At 48.8% G+C, this 16,716-nt stretch overlaps 1 protein-coding gene across 2 annotated transcripts; it reads right to left on the bottom strand.

Annotated features, from left to right (window-relative positions):
- Positions 1-12,322: 12,322 nt before the first annotated feature.
- LOC136493712 (polygalacturonase QRT3-like) lies at positions 12,323-15,438 on the bottom strand. Of its 2 annotated transcripts, XM_066489838.1 has the most exons (4): positions 14,916-15,438; positions 14,314-14,522; positions 13,649-13,885; positions 12,323-13,516 (listed from the first exon to the last, which is right to left on the bottom strand). In XM_066489838.1, the coding sequence occupies exons 1-4, from the start codon at positions 15,142-15,144 to the stop codon at positions 12,521-12,523; spliced, it is 1,671 nt and encodes a 556-aa protein (XP_066345935.1). In that variant the 5' UTR covers positions 15,145-15,438; the 3' UTR covers positions 12,323-12,520. The 2 variants fall into 2 exon arrangements, with proteins under 2 accessions (XP_066345935.1, XP_066345936.1); XM_066489839.1 differs by lacking the exon at positions 14,314-14,522 and having other exon boundaries at positions 12,325-13,516.
- Positions 15,439-16,716: the final 1,278 nt, after the last annotated feature.

Raw genomic sequence — 16,716 nt, 5'->3', positions numbered from 1 at the left:
GAATTTCACTCAACCCACAATTTGATTTGGCAAATTTGATCAATCACTCACTAAGAGAGGGTTGGGAGAGTTGGCAAGGCTCTAAAACGTGTATGTCTATCAGCAGAATTAGCAGCCTCCAAAGGTGGAGGCTTGGAGGTATTTATAGCCCCCTTTGGAAAACTAGCCATTTTATAGCCGTTGCAATACCGGACACGTCCGGTATGACTTACACTGCGCCAACGGTAACTAAGTTACAGTGAAGTTGTGAGGCGTCGAAACTCCCGATGAATGCCGAAACTCCCGACCGTCGGAACTCCCGACTCTCATCGGAACTCCCGACCCTCGGCAAATTTGAAAAACATGTAACTGAGTTAAAGTATATGAGGTGTTAGAACTCCCTCACGTCGGAACTCCCGACTCACGTCGGAACTCTCGACCCTCTGCTAATTTGAAAACTAGTCGTTGGCCTCTGGTCGTGCATACCAGACATGTCCGGTATGACTAGGACAGTGAACCCTCCAAGTCAATTAAAATGCGAGACGTCGGAACTCCCGACCATCGGAACTCCCAATCAATGTCGGAACTCATGATGAACCAACCCGAGAACAACAATTTTACCACTACTGGGCACATACTAGACACGTGCCAGACCAGCAAAAATAAAGTTAGCTCTTTTGTCGCTCAAATACTCAAAACTCACATGGGTTGGCTTGAGCACTTATGAAACATTATCTATCAACATGATGCATCCCTCTTAATAGTATGGCATCCCTATTAACTCAAATTCAAATGTATAACGAATTTAAACCTTTTGAGTAGTTCTCTTTCAACCAAAGCCATGTATTCCAATCTTCATCAAGTGAGGGTGCTAACATGTCAACTTTGATCCTTTTCACTTGAGCATAGCCATTTTGAGCACGTGACTTGATTCCATTCATCAAATTTGAATAATCCCAAATGTATCAAGTCACTTCCATCAAACACTCAAATAGTGATTTGATCCTCCACATCAATATAACCATCGTAGCTTGATTAGTACCTCAACTAAATGCAAGTACTTTCTTCTTCACCCTAGCTAGGTTCTTCGATCGCCAATCCATCGCTTGCCCTTCACCCTTGCTTAGTACCTCGAAGCCTTTCCTTGCTATCTTCACCATCTCAAGCCATCAAGTCACATCTTGTGTTGAATCATCCATTCATTTGTATTATTATCTTTTTCATTTCAAATTAGCAAGCTTCAAATATGAGACCATTCCATATGCAATCCCTCATGTCTCATTAATTAATTCTTACAAGCTTGCTTTCACGTAGTACATAGAAATCCCACAATAAATAAGCCTTTGCATGAATTCCATTTGCATTGTTGTCTTGTGCTTGAACTAGATTATTTATACAACAACACATCATTTTGGCTTTCATTAAGTACCTGTGAGATATCTTATTACCTGTTCACACTTAGCAAACGGGTTAGACCTTTAATCACGTTGTCATTCAATCATCCAAAACCCACTAAAGGGCTAGAGGCACTTTCAGCCGAGCAGCGTCACCATGTGGCAGCTATTCCACAGGGGCCCTCGGTTTCGTCGTGGCACCATAAGCTATTAACCAGGCAACTATTATCAACTTACACGCCATGAAGGCGGTGGGGTCATAGACCATAGAATCAGAGGAGTATTGCAAGGGAAGATCCAAACAACAAGGGTTCCTTTCGCAACAAGGAACAACGAATTCAAATCCAACGACGGATTTGATTTAAAGAGATTCAAGTGTTCTGCTGGAACATCCATAATTAGTCGATACAGTATCCAATGTTCTCTAATAATGGCTGGTCTGCTGGTATCTGAATGGCAACCTCTCTTGTAACCCATTTAACATCATCCTTGAAAAACGTAAGCACTTCTACTAAGACCTAAGGGCAGATGGACGCAATAAACCCAGCGAAGTAAATAAAATACATATTCCGACGGTCTTGTACGGGTACAACATATAGGTATTCACTCTCCCAATCTAGCCACATCGTTCACCTTCCCTACGAGCGGATGATCTCAACAACTACGGATGAAATACAACGAAAAGATTACAATACCAGAGGACAACGGCGAAAGACACTACTAACTACGGGTACATCATCCCAAGGCAACTAATCTACTCTGGACCACACGTCTTCATTCCCGAGCTCGGCGGATTCTTCTACCATCCTGGCTATGGATCTGCCTCCTCTCTTGGCAATGGCTGACTGAGAGGGATCAAGGGTTCTACTTCTGACACTTCCATGGGTGGAGGTGCTAGCGGCACTGCAACATCGGTTCTCCTTCTTTCTGGCGAGTGGACAAGGATTCCCTCCACAATCAAGGGATCCTACCGCTCGATAGCCAGCGTCCTACGCTTAGTCCTAGTAACCAGGTAGGCCTCCCCCAACTGATGGACATGCCAATCTTTAGCCTCCTTCAGAGCTTCTAACATGGCAGTCTCCCGACTCTCTGCGGCTGCCGCACTGGCATGCGCTTTGGCAAGTTGCACCTGGAGCATTCTAGAGAAGATCTCAGCTTCCTCGGCTCGACGGAGGCATATCCTCAGCTCCAAGGCTTACCGGTCATACTGCTCATCTAGAGCAAGCAGGTACGTGGTCAAGTGCACCACGGTTAGACTATCCTCTTGCGCATCCCACCCTTACAAAGCCTCCATGCGAGCCCTCTATGCCCGCTGATTCTTTTCCAAAGGTGGAAAGAACCTCATGAGGGTACAGGCAATGGGCTCTTCATAGATCTGGTAAAGATACCGTAAGGCTTTGTGGGCCACAACTTGGTATGTGTCAACGAAGCAAAACCCGGTTGCGGTCACATTCTAGGCTTCAGTGAAGTCAGGGAACTCTTCACTCTTCCCAATGTAGACGGTGACCTCACACCGCTCAGTGCCATGCTTTTCATACTCATAGCCCTCATACTCGGGATGATCTTTGACTCTGAGCTTTTGCAGGGCGGCAAGCAGGATAATGGGAAAACCCTTAATGTTCAGGCAGTAACTACTAACCCAGGCTCCTATCATTCCTGATGGTGGTTGTGAAGAAGGGCTGAGCGAAAAGCTTGCTCAAAAGAAAATGCTAGGCGAGCTAAAGTGCACCGAGTGGTGGTACCAACGGCTAAGCCAGACCCTGCTTATAAAGGCAGAGCAATCAGTGATCCTGGCGCAGTCCACCAAGGTTCCTGCGCGGGATTACTAAGAATGAATCGAACAAAAATTTTCGCGCGTTCAAGGCGAGCGATGTCCGAGGCCATTAATAACTAGTACGACGGCAGGGCAAGGGTCCGACAAGAGCGTAGAAAAGAGTACGGGGAGACATGGGTCACGACCGACGTGAACCATGGGCGAACGCGGAGCACGAAACCACAGTACAGAAATAACTCCAGAATAGGAATGAGTTAGTCGTGCACAATACGACACACGTGACACCTATGGATGGCGTATCTGCAAGCAATACGGGCACTACAATGCACAAATAGGATATGCTTGAATGCACATCCTATATGTCCTTCCACTGTTGCCAGCATATAGGGCAACCGTTCTCATATTTTTGGCACATCATTCTCTCCCTGTAGCTAGTCGATACGATCGAACTATGCTCGGGGTCAGTGTACCTATAGAAAAATTGATTAAGCCTACCTAAGTTAGCAAAGTGCCATCTATCCTAGATACATAACCATAGTAATAGGGCTACTTATATAACTTTGTATTTAAACGCCCTAACTTTTTACAAAAATAGGGTGTCAAATTTTAGTTTAGAAAAGGATTTTGAAGCTTTATTTCCTTATTTATGCTCTAATACCACCTGTGGCAGAACTGCCTAATCTAATGCCTCCCAGGAGTACTTGTCTTGCATTAGACGCTAAGTACTCAAGAGAGGACACCAAATTACGTTGTTCCGTCGAGCACACCCCCAAGGGAGAACCTAAAAATCCACATTTTTCCTTCAGGATCATAAATGAGAGAATAAAGCTTATAACCTTTTAGCCATTTCTTATATCCCTTTCTATGTACCATCAGAGTATAATATTTATTATTTATAATAGCGGAATATGAACATGTTATTAGAGTTACAAACAATTTACTTTAATAGCAAAATATAAACATGTGATTAGAGTTACAGCAGAATAAATATCTATTCATGACATGATGAAGCATTAATATATAAACTATGACAACAGATCATAAAACTTCCATTTATAAAGATATTTGGTGAGAGTTATAAATAAAGACTATGATCGCATCGTAAAGAAATCCTCTCTGAGCCCACCAGGAGGAATCCACACACAAGGGTCAGCTCAAGCATCCACCTATCACCTACAACAGGGGAAATAAAACTCTGAGTACTCAATTGTACTCAGCAAGACTTACCCGATAGGAGGAAAGAAAAGACTCTAAGGATATACAAGGCTATCTGGCTTATGAGTTTATTGCATCTGCAGGAAGCATTACTAAGCGTACGTCTTTATATTCAATTTTATTAGCAGTCATCATTAGTTCATTAACTAACCATTCTATGTAAGTACTTGTGCTACTTTCAAGCAGGTGGTAAGCAATCAGAATCATTTTTCCATCTTTCATCTTCTAGTTCTTACTACGGTGCTAGAGTGTAGACAAGTCGTACTGGATCGCCCAACGATTCATAAATCAATGTGCCTAGCTGGGTACCTCGAAAACACATGCCCCGCTTGTATCCCAGGCACAAGCAGGACCAACCCACTACCCTCTAGTCACGGGGTCCAGGTCCCCGTCCAAACGTGGACTCCAAGCCCACGCCCCTGAGTCCCAGACTCAGTGCGGTGCTAGGACCTCCACCCAAAAACCACCCTGAAAGTTGGTCCAGAAAGAGCTAGAACCCATGACAAGAGAGTAACAAGTCTTCCATGCGCCCATACCCAAGTATGTGCTCGGGATAATAAGTCTGTGAATTGCCTAGAGTCCAATGCAACGGCCGGTCCTTAACCGACATAGACAAGGAAATAGTGTAACCAAGCTATGCCCCATTGGCCGCAGGACACAACCCATTACACCTACCATTACCCAAACCATATCCCTACCCAGTCTCTATTTATCATTCCCATATATATTCCAAGTGATAATTTAGTAACAACAATAATATATTTCCTATCTCTCGCGAGTGACAGGCAATCACTCGACCTCTATCGGAGTCCTATAACATTGCAAGCTATACGATCCTGTCAAACTAGTAAGACTCATAGGATAAAGATATATATATGCAAGTGGGTTTCATTCAAGTCCTTAAAACTTAATGCACAAATATAATTTAAAGTGCAGAAAAATAGGGGTTATGCACCAGGGCTTGCCTGGGTAAAATATAACCAAAAGTTAGTATCCCATCTTTGTGTCCTGATCCCTGGCACCATCTTTTCTGATACTCTAGATGACTCCATGATCCATCATCGTCCCTATTATGGTATGCAATGCGATGCAGAGATGATGCAACAGTTAATTAACAAGGCAACAACAACTCTTAAAACAGAGTACGTGCTACGAACTAACAAGCTAGCTCTAATGACTAACGTACTAATCTACGCATCAACATCGTCAAGAAATGTGTCATTTCCCAACAAGTGTTTTAGTTATACAATTTCAAGGTGTTTCTTTATTCTATTCTATCGATTTAATCTTTATTTAAAATAGGGCAACATTATCTACTCTAGTAAACTAATTATTATTGTGCTACAAAAATTACAGTGAGCAACTAATAATATTAGTAATTTACTATAAAATTGTTAGAGCCAACACTATCACCATTTTCTCACAAAAATTCCCACAAGTTCCCATTTTAACAATATCAAACATTTAAAATAATTAGAGCAACCCTAGAAACATTTTAAAACTAGATGAACCAACGACGCTAATAGACAGATCATGATTTTAGGAGCCTACACAATTTTATTTTGAATTTACAAATTTACCTTATAAACTAAATTAGACATTGCTCTAGAAATCGAAAAGGGCCTGTGGCAACAACCTCGGCCCAACGCGAAACACGCGTACGTGGCCCAGTGGAGGCCGGCGGCCCACGCAGACGCGTGACCCAGGCGGGGGTGGGGCGCGCGCGCGGCCACAGGTCGTGGCCCACGGCGCGGCGACACAAGGCCGGCCTAAGCGGGCATGGGTGGCCCAGGCGTAGCGGCGACAAGGTGGCCCAGCTAGGAAAGCCCAGGGCGCGCTGTCCATTTTGCAAAAAGGACCCTAGGTTTTTAACTAATAAACCTACGATCTAGCTCACTATTCAAATAAGTCATCTGTTCTTCACCTAGCACCCTATATTTTCCTATCTTCACCATTCCCTAGTCCCCAAGCCTCACCAGAGCAGAGTAGCGCAGCAGGTCTTGGTCAGCCGACACTGGTTCTGGCCGGGAGGGCTCACCGACGGCGCAGGGTGAGCGACGAGGCGCACGGGCCCCCGTGCGGAGACAACATGGTCGTGGAGAGCGACCCGAGGGGGCCAGGGCACCCGACGGTGGGTAGGGCACTACTGCCCACGTGTAGACATGGATGGCGGCAATGGTGCAGCGTTCCGGCGAGATGGCTATGGCATAGGTTACACAAGGAGTCAAGGAAGGACCAGTGGCTCACCACGAACACCGCTGCAGAGTTGGTTAGGGCAGGAATGGCTCGAGATGGACTAGCCACGTGCGAGGCGGATAGGCGAGTACGTGACAGCGGTGGAGATGATGTTCCCGGTGAACCACTGGAGGTCCGGCGAACCTGCTTCATATGCGACACCGATACGTCAAAGAGAAGCTAAATTGAGGTCACGGAAAGGAGAAAGTGCTCGAGGAGGGTGCAACCACGGTAGAGCTTAGATCGGTGGACACAGTGGCCGACGGCGAGGAGATTGGTTTGGGCGAGCTCACTGGTGGATGATTTACCCCGCGATCGAGTGCAGTGGCAAGCTATGCACCTTGGGCACCAGTGAGTGCAAGGAATTGGAGGGAGGCGCTTCGTGCACGATGAATTTAGGAGGAGAGGGAGGGCGGCCATGGTGACTGGCGATGACAAAAATGACTTAATGGCCCTGAGCAGGGCGGCGCGAGCTTGGCGAGCCTCAAGAAGGCAGAGGGCAAGGCAGGCAGCAGCATGTGCGGCCACGGCCAGAAGGACGAGAGCGGGGCCAACGAGGACCGAGCAGGACGTGGGCTACCGGGCATGGCGCACGTAGGGGCAGGGCCAGCGAGGGTAGTGGCCATGTGCCAGCACAGGAGCGCACTATGCAACAATTTCGGTCAAGGTTCGGGTCCTGCGTACTAATGATGCATGCATATTTGCGCTATGCCCTGGTGGCTTCGGCAGAGACAAGCAGAGGCAGTATGTAGCAGCAGTAGCTCGGGTAGGTGAAATGAATGGCCGAGAGCGGGTGGGGAGACGTAGTTAAGGTGAGCGGCTGAGATCGCATCGCTACAGGTGCTGGTTCACGAACAGAGCACCAACGACATGTCCTTAACGCGTTCTAGCGAAGTTCGGTCAATTTTTGCGTGAGCATCGTAACTCAAACGTAACCACAATCTGCACCATGTCCTAGTATACACCTAACTGCCAAGCCTGGGCAAAATACCCGATACCCATTACCCATACCCGAATTATCCGAACCCGGACCCGAATTACCCGAACCCGAGGTACCCGATCCCAAATTCGGATAGCGATTTTGATTACCCGAAATTAGTTTGGGTAATTCGGGTAATATCCCCCGGTACCCAAACTACCCGAACTACCCAAAGATTTGTTTTTGTCTTTGTATTTATCATGTGTTGTTAGCTGAACCATTTAACTTATCACTTTATTAGAATATAATTCTCTCTATTTGAATGAGTGACTGTAATATATTATTCTCTACAAATTGCTATTGAAATTCTATACAAATTGCTGCTGAAATTATGTATAGATCGCTACTGAAATTTAGTGTAGTTTGTTGTTTTCTGTAAATTTGGGTATATCGGGTAAAACCCGAATCCGAACCCGAATTATCGGGTACCCGAATTTGCGGGTAGTGTTTTTTCGGGGGTAATATCGGGTAGCAATTTTCATTACCCGAATTACCCGACCCGAAAAAATTGGGTAACCCGAACGCCCAGGCTTACTAACTGCAACCGATCGTGCGAAAACATAGATGTAGTGCTTAACCATTTTTATTGGAAATCGAATGCCAAAACGGCATTGTCTACTATCGTTTCATATTTAAAAGAATTCAAGGTTTTAGTTAGAACTAATCTTCCTAAGCACTTTTGGTTGGATTTTTAAATGGTCAATAATTTACCAAATTTTACCAAATACCATTTCACGGCATAGCACACACTTTATACCAAACAATAGAACCAAAACATCATGGCGTTATTTAACTATTTTGCATTTTAAAAATCACCAAAAAGTGTACTTTCAACACAACTTCACATTTTTGTCGATTCAACGAAAAGAACTAATTTTAATCCTGATTTAATTTTTGAGCTGGCAAAAACCCAAGTCAACAACATTTGTTTTCCATACCCAAGTTGCGTTTTCATCTACTCGACTTGTACTTCAATTTTTATTAAAACCCCCAAACACACGTTCTATATTATTATTGCTTTATAAAAATCACTTTTTAAGTCAACTATTAACTTATTCATATAACTAGGGATTAGTTTTTTTTCATTATCGCATTTGATTAAACTAACTCACTATACTTATAGATCTATTTCTCAGACCGTAATCTCTGTGCTAAGCGAGCTCGTAACACCAGAGGTGTTACAGTACTCATGTTGACTTATACAATCTCTATGTTGTTTCCACACACATAGGTCATAAGTCAACATGAGTACTTATGACCTATGTGTGGAAACAACATATACAAGTTAAAAACATGAGTGCACACACAACCTCTGTTGTTGTTTATCACCAGATCACCTAACTAAAAGCATTGTTAAGATTATCTCTAACTAAAGATAAATCTATGACATGTGATGATAGTTATGCAGACGTCAAAGCCTTTTAATTATGGTCAAACTCATTTTTTGGTGAAAAAGATAAATTAAATTAAATAATTATTAAATATAATTTAATGTCAAATAAATGAAAACAATTCAAATTACCAAACACATGATGCAGAAACCTTAACTCCAACTAAAAATAAAATAAAAATAAAGGAGAAAAATAAAGGCCACATAAAATGATAATGTATTTAAAAGCTTTAAACATATGCTATTATTAAATATAACTCTATATATTTGCTTGTGCACAAAAGTCAACCTTGTGACCATTAAATCCTAATTAAGTTATTAAACATCTTTCATTGAAGTTTCATGTGAAAATGGTATAAAGGAAATGACTAAAAGTTATGAATACTCCATTGGCCATTAATTGCCTATTAGCCTTTTGGAGAGCCAATTAAATGATAAAATTATTAAACACCTTAAAATTGGTCAATATAAAAAGTGTAGTACAAGTCATGTACTATAATATAACGCAGTTTACACAGAAGTCGCAAAAAAACACAGTTTACACAGAGCTAATCATTGGTCATTAATTGCCTATTTGCCGAGACCCATGGCCCAAGGAGTTGGCGATCCCAACATGTATCCCTCTGTTCTCTTCCCTGTATTTTTGCCTGTTTTCTTTACTCTCCACTCCCACATTACACTGTGCTGGCTAAGAAAATCCGGAGAAAAATCGAACTCCAAGCATAGTTGGAGTTGTTGGACTGTTGGAGGGGTAAAAAAAAAGAGGAAAAAAAACTTTTTGGCCCTTTATTATTACAGGTAATAACAGGCCAGCTCCAGCGATTTCAGTTCAGTTTGCAGAAATGGCCCAGCCCACTACCTCAACCTTATGATCTAGCGAAACGAAGGGCCGAACATTCCTGTTGGGCCGTCACCCGGATGATCCAGTCTCGCAGAGTCGCAGTGCAGGCGTTCCCTTCTCGCGCCGCCGCCCGTGGCCCGTCCGTGACGTGAGCTCGTGGCCCGTCACTGTCCGCCGGCCCTCCTACTCGCTCGCACGCAGGCGGCAGGCAGCAGGCAGCAGCACGCCAACAGCTCCCAATTTTTTTCTTCTTCTTCTGGTTTTCCTATAGATCGAAACTAGACTTGGGAGCATCTCGCAACGAACACCGTCGTCGATGGTTCCCCTCCGGGCTCCGGTGCTTCCGGGAAGTGTGGAACCGCCTCTGCCTCAACACACCGTACACACTGGGAGTACGAGTATATAAACCAACTCATCGTACTCAAGAGATTCAGAGCAGAGCATGGTCATGGTTGTGAATTGTAATGGTTGAAAGCCAAAGCGTACTGTATTGCTAGTCCGACGACAAAATCACTCCAGATTTCTGTCCTTCTCCCAGTCCCATCTCGAGAGCAAACAAGCATCCAGATCCGACGACAAAGTCATCACAACAACAAAAAGACGCTCCCACTCAGAGCGCACGGCCCCGGGGACCATATTCGAACGTCCGCCGCCGCCTCCGCTCACCTTTTTTTTTTCCAGCCTGCTCGTTTGGCTGGCTTGTCGCAAATAATCGTAAATTTTCCGTCAAATTTTTCTCAAACCCAAACCAGCAAAGCAGTACTTCTTCGCCGCTGCTGATCCCCCTCCTCGGTTCCTCCTAGTCCCGCCGACCGAGGTTCTCCCCTCCGCGGCCCCGGCAGCTGACTGTCTTCGTTCTCTGCTGGTGAGTAAAACCTAGCTTGGTTGGTTCTCTCTATTTTTTATGAGGATGGGTGCGGGCGACCGGGTCCCAGATCTTCGGATTCGTCTCGTGCATGCTACATTCCTATAATAAGTAAGGTAGTGCCAAAAACTCAAATTTGCCGATTAGGTTCCTCCTCTTCTTCAGGAATTGGCTGGCTCTCGACATTTTTTTTCCCAGGTGGTGTGGTTTTGCTGGACCCGATGCCCACCGTTACGGCCGCCGCCCCAGCCGGCTGCTCACCTTGCGTGGTGACTCCGGCGCGATCGAGCAGAGGCAGAGCATTGTTAGATGATCTCGCTTAGATCCGCGCTCTCATCAGGCATGCCTAATTCTATATGGTTGGTGGGCCTCCCATCACACTGCGCTATATAAAGAGAGGTGGGGCCGGCGGGCACGGCACTAGAAAGCACGGCATGGCACGGCTCCCATTGTGCCCGTGCCTGGCACGGCCCGGTCGTAGTGTCGTGCCTGGGCCGCGCATGTCGGCCCGTAGTGCTGGCCTAGGCACAGCACAAAAAATGGGCCGGAACGATGTGGCCCGATATTTTCTAGCCATTGGATCACCTCTGATGTGTTACAACCGTTGGATGCAGTATATATATAGAAGATCCTAAGTTCCTAACCCAAGCTCCCCCGTATCCGATTCCCTCTCTCGGACGTTTTACGCTCGCTCGGCTTTGGCTTCCGTGGTCGCTCTCTTCTTCCCCAGCCACTCCACCTCCATCTTCCCCATTCACTCCACCTCCATCCTCCCTGTCTGGCGCTCCCTCTGCTCGGCGTCCTCGTGGCGGCGGCACTCGGCCGGGGCGCATCTGCACGCGCCCTCCCGTCTCCTCCTGCCCTGCAGCGACGCGGCGAGCTCGCTGCGGCAGCACGGACAAGGTGGAAAGCGGTGACGTGGCGGCACGGCGGCGCGACGGCCTCGGGCGCGAGGTGCGATTGCGGGCCGGCACGGGCACATGCAGGCTGCCTACCTAGCAGCACAGCACGGCACGGCTAATAGCCTATAGTGCCGTGCCTGGGCCGGGATGCCGGCACGGTGGCACTACGCGGCACGGCACGACAGCGCCGCTGTGTCCCGTCGTGCCGTGCCGTGTCTGGGCGGCCCGTTTGGCCACGTATAGTCACGCATAGCTAATGGGCCATAGTGTCGGGGCTGAGAAGGTGGCACGGGCGTGCCAACATGGCAATGGCATGGCACGAATAGGTCATTGTGTTGAGTAGTGTTGTACCTAATAGTACTAGGGTCTTGCCAGAGCGGATCGTCCATTTGGCCATCTATACCAGTCCCACGCTACCACTCCCTTGACAAAAAGCAGGTGAACTATGTGGTTTAGGAACTTTCAGAGCTTGGTCCCGGGCCACGTTTCTGAATTGGAATGGAGAAAATGATTGAAGCTTGCATGATTTGAGGGCCATTTTCTGGTACATCAGAGAATAACTGGTGACCAGAAAACGGACTGGCTAGGTATGGATCATGTCATTGTCATGTCACCTAAGATCTGCTACTGCAAGTGAAAGTGGTTCCCTGTTTCTTTTTTGTCACTTTTCAGAATTAATTGCATGTTTAAGTTGCTAACCAGCAAGCTTCATGCGCAGATTAATCGAGCTTCTGGGTCATTTCATTTCAGACAGCAAAAAAATGATCCATTCTGAAGCATTTTTTCGATCAAACAACTGCCATCTTCCTGACGACATGAATGTGAATGGCTGAAATATGCAAGAAGAAACGAACGAATAACAACGCCTTGCTCGCAGCAAGCGGCACGAGCAGGCAGCAGCACGCACGCACGCTGGAGTGCCTCGACGCACCACCTCATTCTCATCTCAGTCGCTGTTCTGGTCCACCAGCACGTGAACCGTGGCCGACACGGCCTTGTCTGTGGCGACGACGACCTGGTTGCCGGACACGTTCCGGAGCGTTTGGCCCGGGAACTCATCGCCTGCGACGAGCGAGTACTGCACGTGGCCGATGCGGTCCGGGAACAGCAGCACCGGCGAGAAGTCGAGCGTCCAGGAGCTCCCGTTGCCCTCGGCCGACGCGCGCGCAGAGGTGGACTTGATGGTCATCCCCGTGGCGGAGTTCTGCTGCACGTACACCTGGTCCACGGTGGTAAACTTGCCGTCCAGCTGCACGATGTCGACGCCCTTGTCCCGGCCGCTGAAGATGTTGCCAACGACCTGGATGCCCCTGGCGACGCCGTTGACGGCCTTGAGCACTACGTTGGCGTCGCCGAGGAAGAAGGACCCGGACACGTGGAGCAGCACGGGGTCCTCGGCGACGATGCTGGTGTAGTCCATGTAGCAGTTGCTGATCCACGCCTGCGTGAGCCCGGGGATCTTGAGGTAGATGCCCATGCCCCCGAATCCCGTGGCCTTGTTGTAGCAGTGCACGCCGGAGATGGAGTTGGCCGGCGCCGTGACCATGATCCCCGTGGCCGCGGAGAAGATGACGACGTCGGAGACGGAGTTGTCGTTGCCGTCGAGGTGGATGCCCGTGCCCGTGAAGCCGCGCTCCCCGGGGTCGCCCCCGGCCGTCATGTGCTGGCCGAGGAAGGTGTTGCGGATGAACGTCTCGTGCCCGCCGCGCACCGCGATGCCGTCGGACGCGAAGTGCGCCACGTAGCAGTTGTCGATGGCGACGCGGAGCGAATCCACCACCGTCACGCCGCCGCCGCGGTAGCTGCAGTCCAGCATCAGGTCACGCAGCGTGGCGTACTCGTAGTCGTAGCTCCGCCCGCCGCCGCTCTTGGACGCCGACAGCTCGATCAGGTACCGGTCCGTCGGGAAGTCGTCGGACGCGCGCAGCGACCCGCTGTGGATCTGCGCCACGCGCCGGCGTAACAACGGTGGTACGTGTCAGCAGCGCAAGCGTGCAAGTAGCCAGCCAGCCAGCCAGCAACAGCAATCTTATATTTACAAGCAGAAACGACGATCGGTACGTGTGGTTTTCACCTTGAAGTTGCCGCCGCCGGAGGCCGGCAGCGAGAGGGGCCCCTTGATGAGGTACGTGCCGCCGTCGAGGTGCACCTCGGCGCCGCCGAGGTCCGGGATGCCGCCGGTCATTGTGGCGTTGGTCGGCGGGCGGAACGCGTCCGCTATGGCCTTGTTGATCGCCGCCGTCGCGTCGGTCGCGCCGGTCGGGTCCGCGCCGTAGTCCGTCACGTGGTACACCCGCGCGCTCGCGGAAGCCTGCACGGTCGCATCGCATCCATTCGGCGCCAGGTCAGACTGACGTGGCAGTACAGTTCCGAAGGGGTGATTTTTTTTTTTTGCCTGTTGTCGCTGAACTAAAGACTGCCGCACGGACGCGCCAATCGTGTGCGACAGTGCGCCAATCGTGTCGCTGAAATCTACCACCGCGCGGGGCAGGTAGCGGTGGTTGGCATGGCATTGCCGCTGCCGGAGACGGAAACAGAGCTGGGACGGGGAAAAGTTGCTTTGCCAGCGCTGGAGTGCGGAGTGTGAGCACGCCAAACATTTCCTGACGAAATCGCACGGGGAAACTGGGAGGCAATGCCGTAAGTTTGGTACTGCGAAGAAAATGCAGGAGGGGGTAGATTTCAGAGTTTCAGAAAGAAGGCGTCATGCGCTTTGCTGCGGTCAAGAACCTGACGCACCTGCAATGCAAAATGGCGGACTCGCAGGAACGCAGCGGTGAAACGGCTCGCGTATGACTCCTGTGATCCTGTCCTATGGGTGGTGGTTGGCTTGGGTGAAAGACGAGCCTGACGTTTTGAGTATGTTTCTCCAGGAAGGCTTCGGATGATTGGATCTGCTGAGCGTCGACAGTGACGGCCGGCGGAAATCGAGACGGTGGGGATTGGATCTGCAAAGCTCCATTTGGTTGATGGTAAAGGCCGTTACTTTTCTTGCAAAAATGCAAGAATTAATGTACTCCCAGTAAAAGCTTAGCTGCAAAGCAAGCCGACGCATCTGTCTCTGTCTGTCTTCTATCGTGCCCGTACACTCCAAATAAACATGATCAGAGATTCAGAGGGGACTGACTGACTGTACGAGACTACTACGAACTGCCCATTAAACAACTCATTACTGCAAGGGGAAAGGAGGGGACCGTATGATGAATTAAAAACAATAAATAATTAAAAAAAAGGAGGGTAGGAGCAAAGAGCAATGAACACCTGAACCGCACTCGAGCGAGAACGAACGAAGAACCGAAAGCTAAAGAAGAAAAAGCATGCGACAGGAAAGACATACATACCGTTGCCAAATATCTTCTGGCCCCGAAGGAGGATCTGACGCTCTCCATCCTCCTGAGCGCGAGATCCCTGTACCACCGCTCGCCGCCGGCCGCCCTGGCCATGCCGGCACCGGCGGCGGAGGCGCCAAGGCCGATGGCGCCGCCGTGACCGTGAGGGTGAGGCCACGCGGTCGCACCGCCGGCCAATGCGAGGGCGAGAGCCCCCAGAAGTAGAAGCGGCAGCAGGCATCTCCCTCTCCGACCTGGTAGCGCAGGCTCCAGCGGCGGCTCCATGCTTCCCTTCGCCTCCCGGTTTCTTGAGCCTGGCCTCAGCTGCAGCTGCCGCTCTCTCTGTTGCTAGTGTTGCCGCATCAATGGCGTAGGACCAGGCCTCAACGCTCGCCTCCCTTTCCTCTTTCTCTCTGTCTCGCTCTGTGGCACGCACTACGCCCTTTCCTCTCTGTGCTGAAATGGCAATGCTTATGAGAGAGTCACAGAGAGGCGTATGAGCAGGTAGAGGAAGAGATGTAGGAGTATGTGTGTGTGGTGGGGTCGCAGTTGCACCTGCACAGCACACATAGAGGATTTATAGGTGTGTGCCATCAGACGCCAACATCACCAGCTTTCCTCTTCGAGCTTTATTATATTAATATTTGTTAGTGTAAACAATCATCGGTGACGGGCGGTGGTTGGATTGGACCAGATTAGCTTTTTACCAACGGTAACTCTCGGCATGATGGCGTGGATAATAGACTAGTGCTGGTTTTGTTTTACTAATCGTCGAGGGGGCCGGGAGCACGCCGCGCGAATCTAGGTTCTAGAAGTGCAGTGCACCTGCTTGGTGTGCCCTGTTGAGGAAAGTTGGTTTGGTGTGAGGGGATTCCTTTTTCCTCTACCACTGCTTCCGTTCCGATCTGGTTGTTCGCCTGCCCTTGCTTTCTTTCACCCTCTTTTCACTCCTTACCTTTCCTTAACCTTCCTTACCTTTCTTTGGGTGCTCTCTGCACGCTCTCCTTTCCCTTTGTTCCATTCCTTTGTATTCTTCATTCTGGCGAGAGATGCTCTGAATTTCTTGGAAGCTACCATCATCAAATTCTGGTCTGAAGTATGGTTGAATATGCTGTTGCACACCTTGATTTGTTTAGAAAACATATGTTTAAAGATGAAAATAAAATGGGCTTTGTTTTTTGCAATGGCATTTCGAGCCAATGAGTATTGCAACAGACAGTGAGATATTTACATGTATGGCCTCCAAAAATATGCGTCTTCCTTTCATAGCCTCTTTTTTTTTTTAACTCATCTGTATGGCCTGAAAACGAAAATCTCTTTCGTCTATGGCCTTCTGTCCGATTCAGACCATTTATGATGTTAAGTATGGGTAAAATGACGATCATTTTACCCCTAACAAAAATAAAATAAAATGCAGAGTTTACACTTGACCCCATACGTCGGGGGCATAATGCAAAAATGCAAAAAAAAAAAGGAAAAGAAAAAAAACCGGCCTTCTTCCCGACCTGGCTCGACCATGGCCATTGCAGGCTCGCGGCCACGGCCATGGCGGACGCGCGGGGCCGGTGGTGCGGGGCCCGTGTTCGGAGGCGGCCAGAGGTGCGGGGGCGCGCGCGGCGGCACCAGGAGTGGCTGGGCGGGCTCGCAGTGTCGCTGCGAATCCAACAGAGGAGACGAGAAGGCGAAAGGTGGCGTATACAGGGAGATCGGCGAGCTCGACCTGGGGTCCGTCAATGGCGGGGGCAGCGGTGGGTGGTGCCACTGGAGTGGGAGAGCGGCCATGGAAACGGGAGAGGTGACGGCGGGTTTGTAC

The sequence above is a fragment of the Miscanthus floridulus genome, chromosome 11, assembly GCF_019320115.1.
Source record: "Miscanthus floridulus cultivar M001 chromosome 11, ASM1932011v1, whole genome shotgun sequence".
Taxonomy (NCBI): Eukaryota; Viridiplantae; Streptophyta; class Magnoliopsida; order Poales; family Poaceae; genus Miscanthus; species Miscanthus floridulus.
Note: the sequence above shows the minus strand (reverse complement) of the source record. Positions and strands in the feature narration are given on the sequence as shown.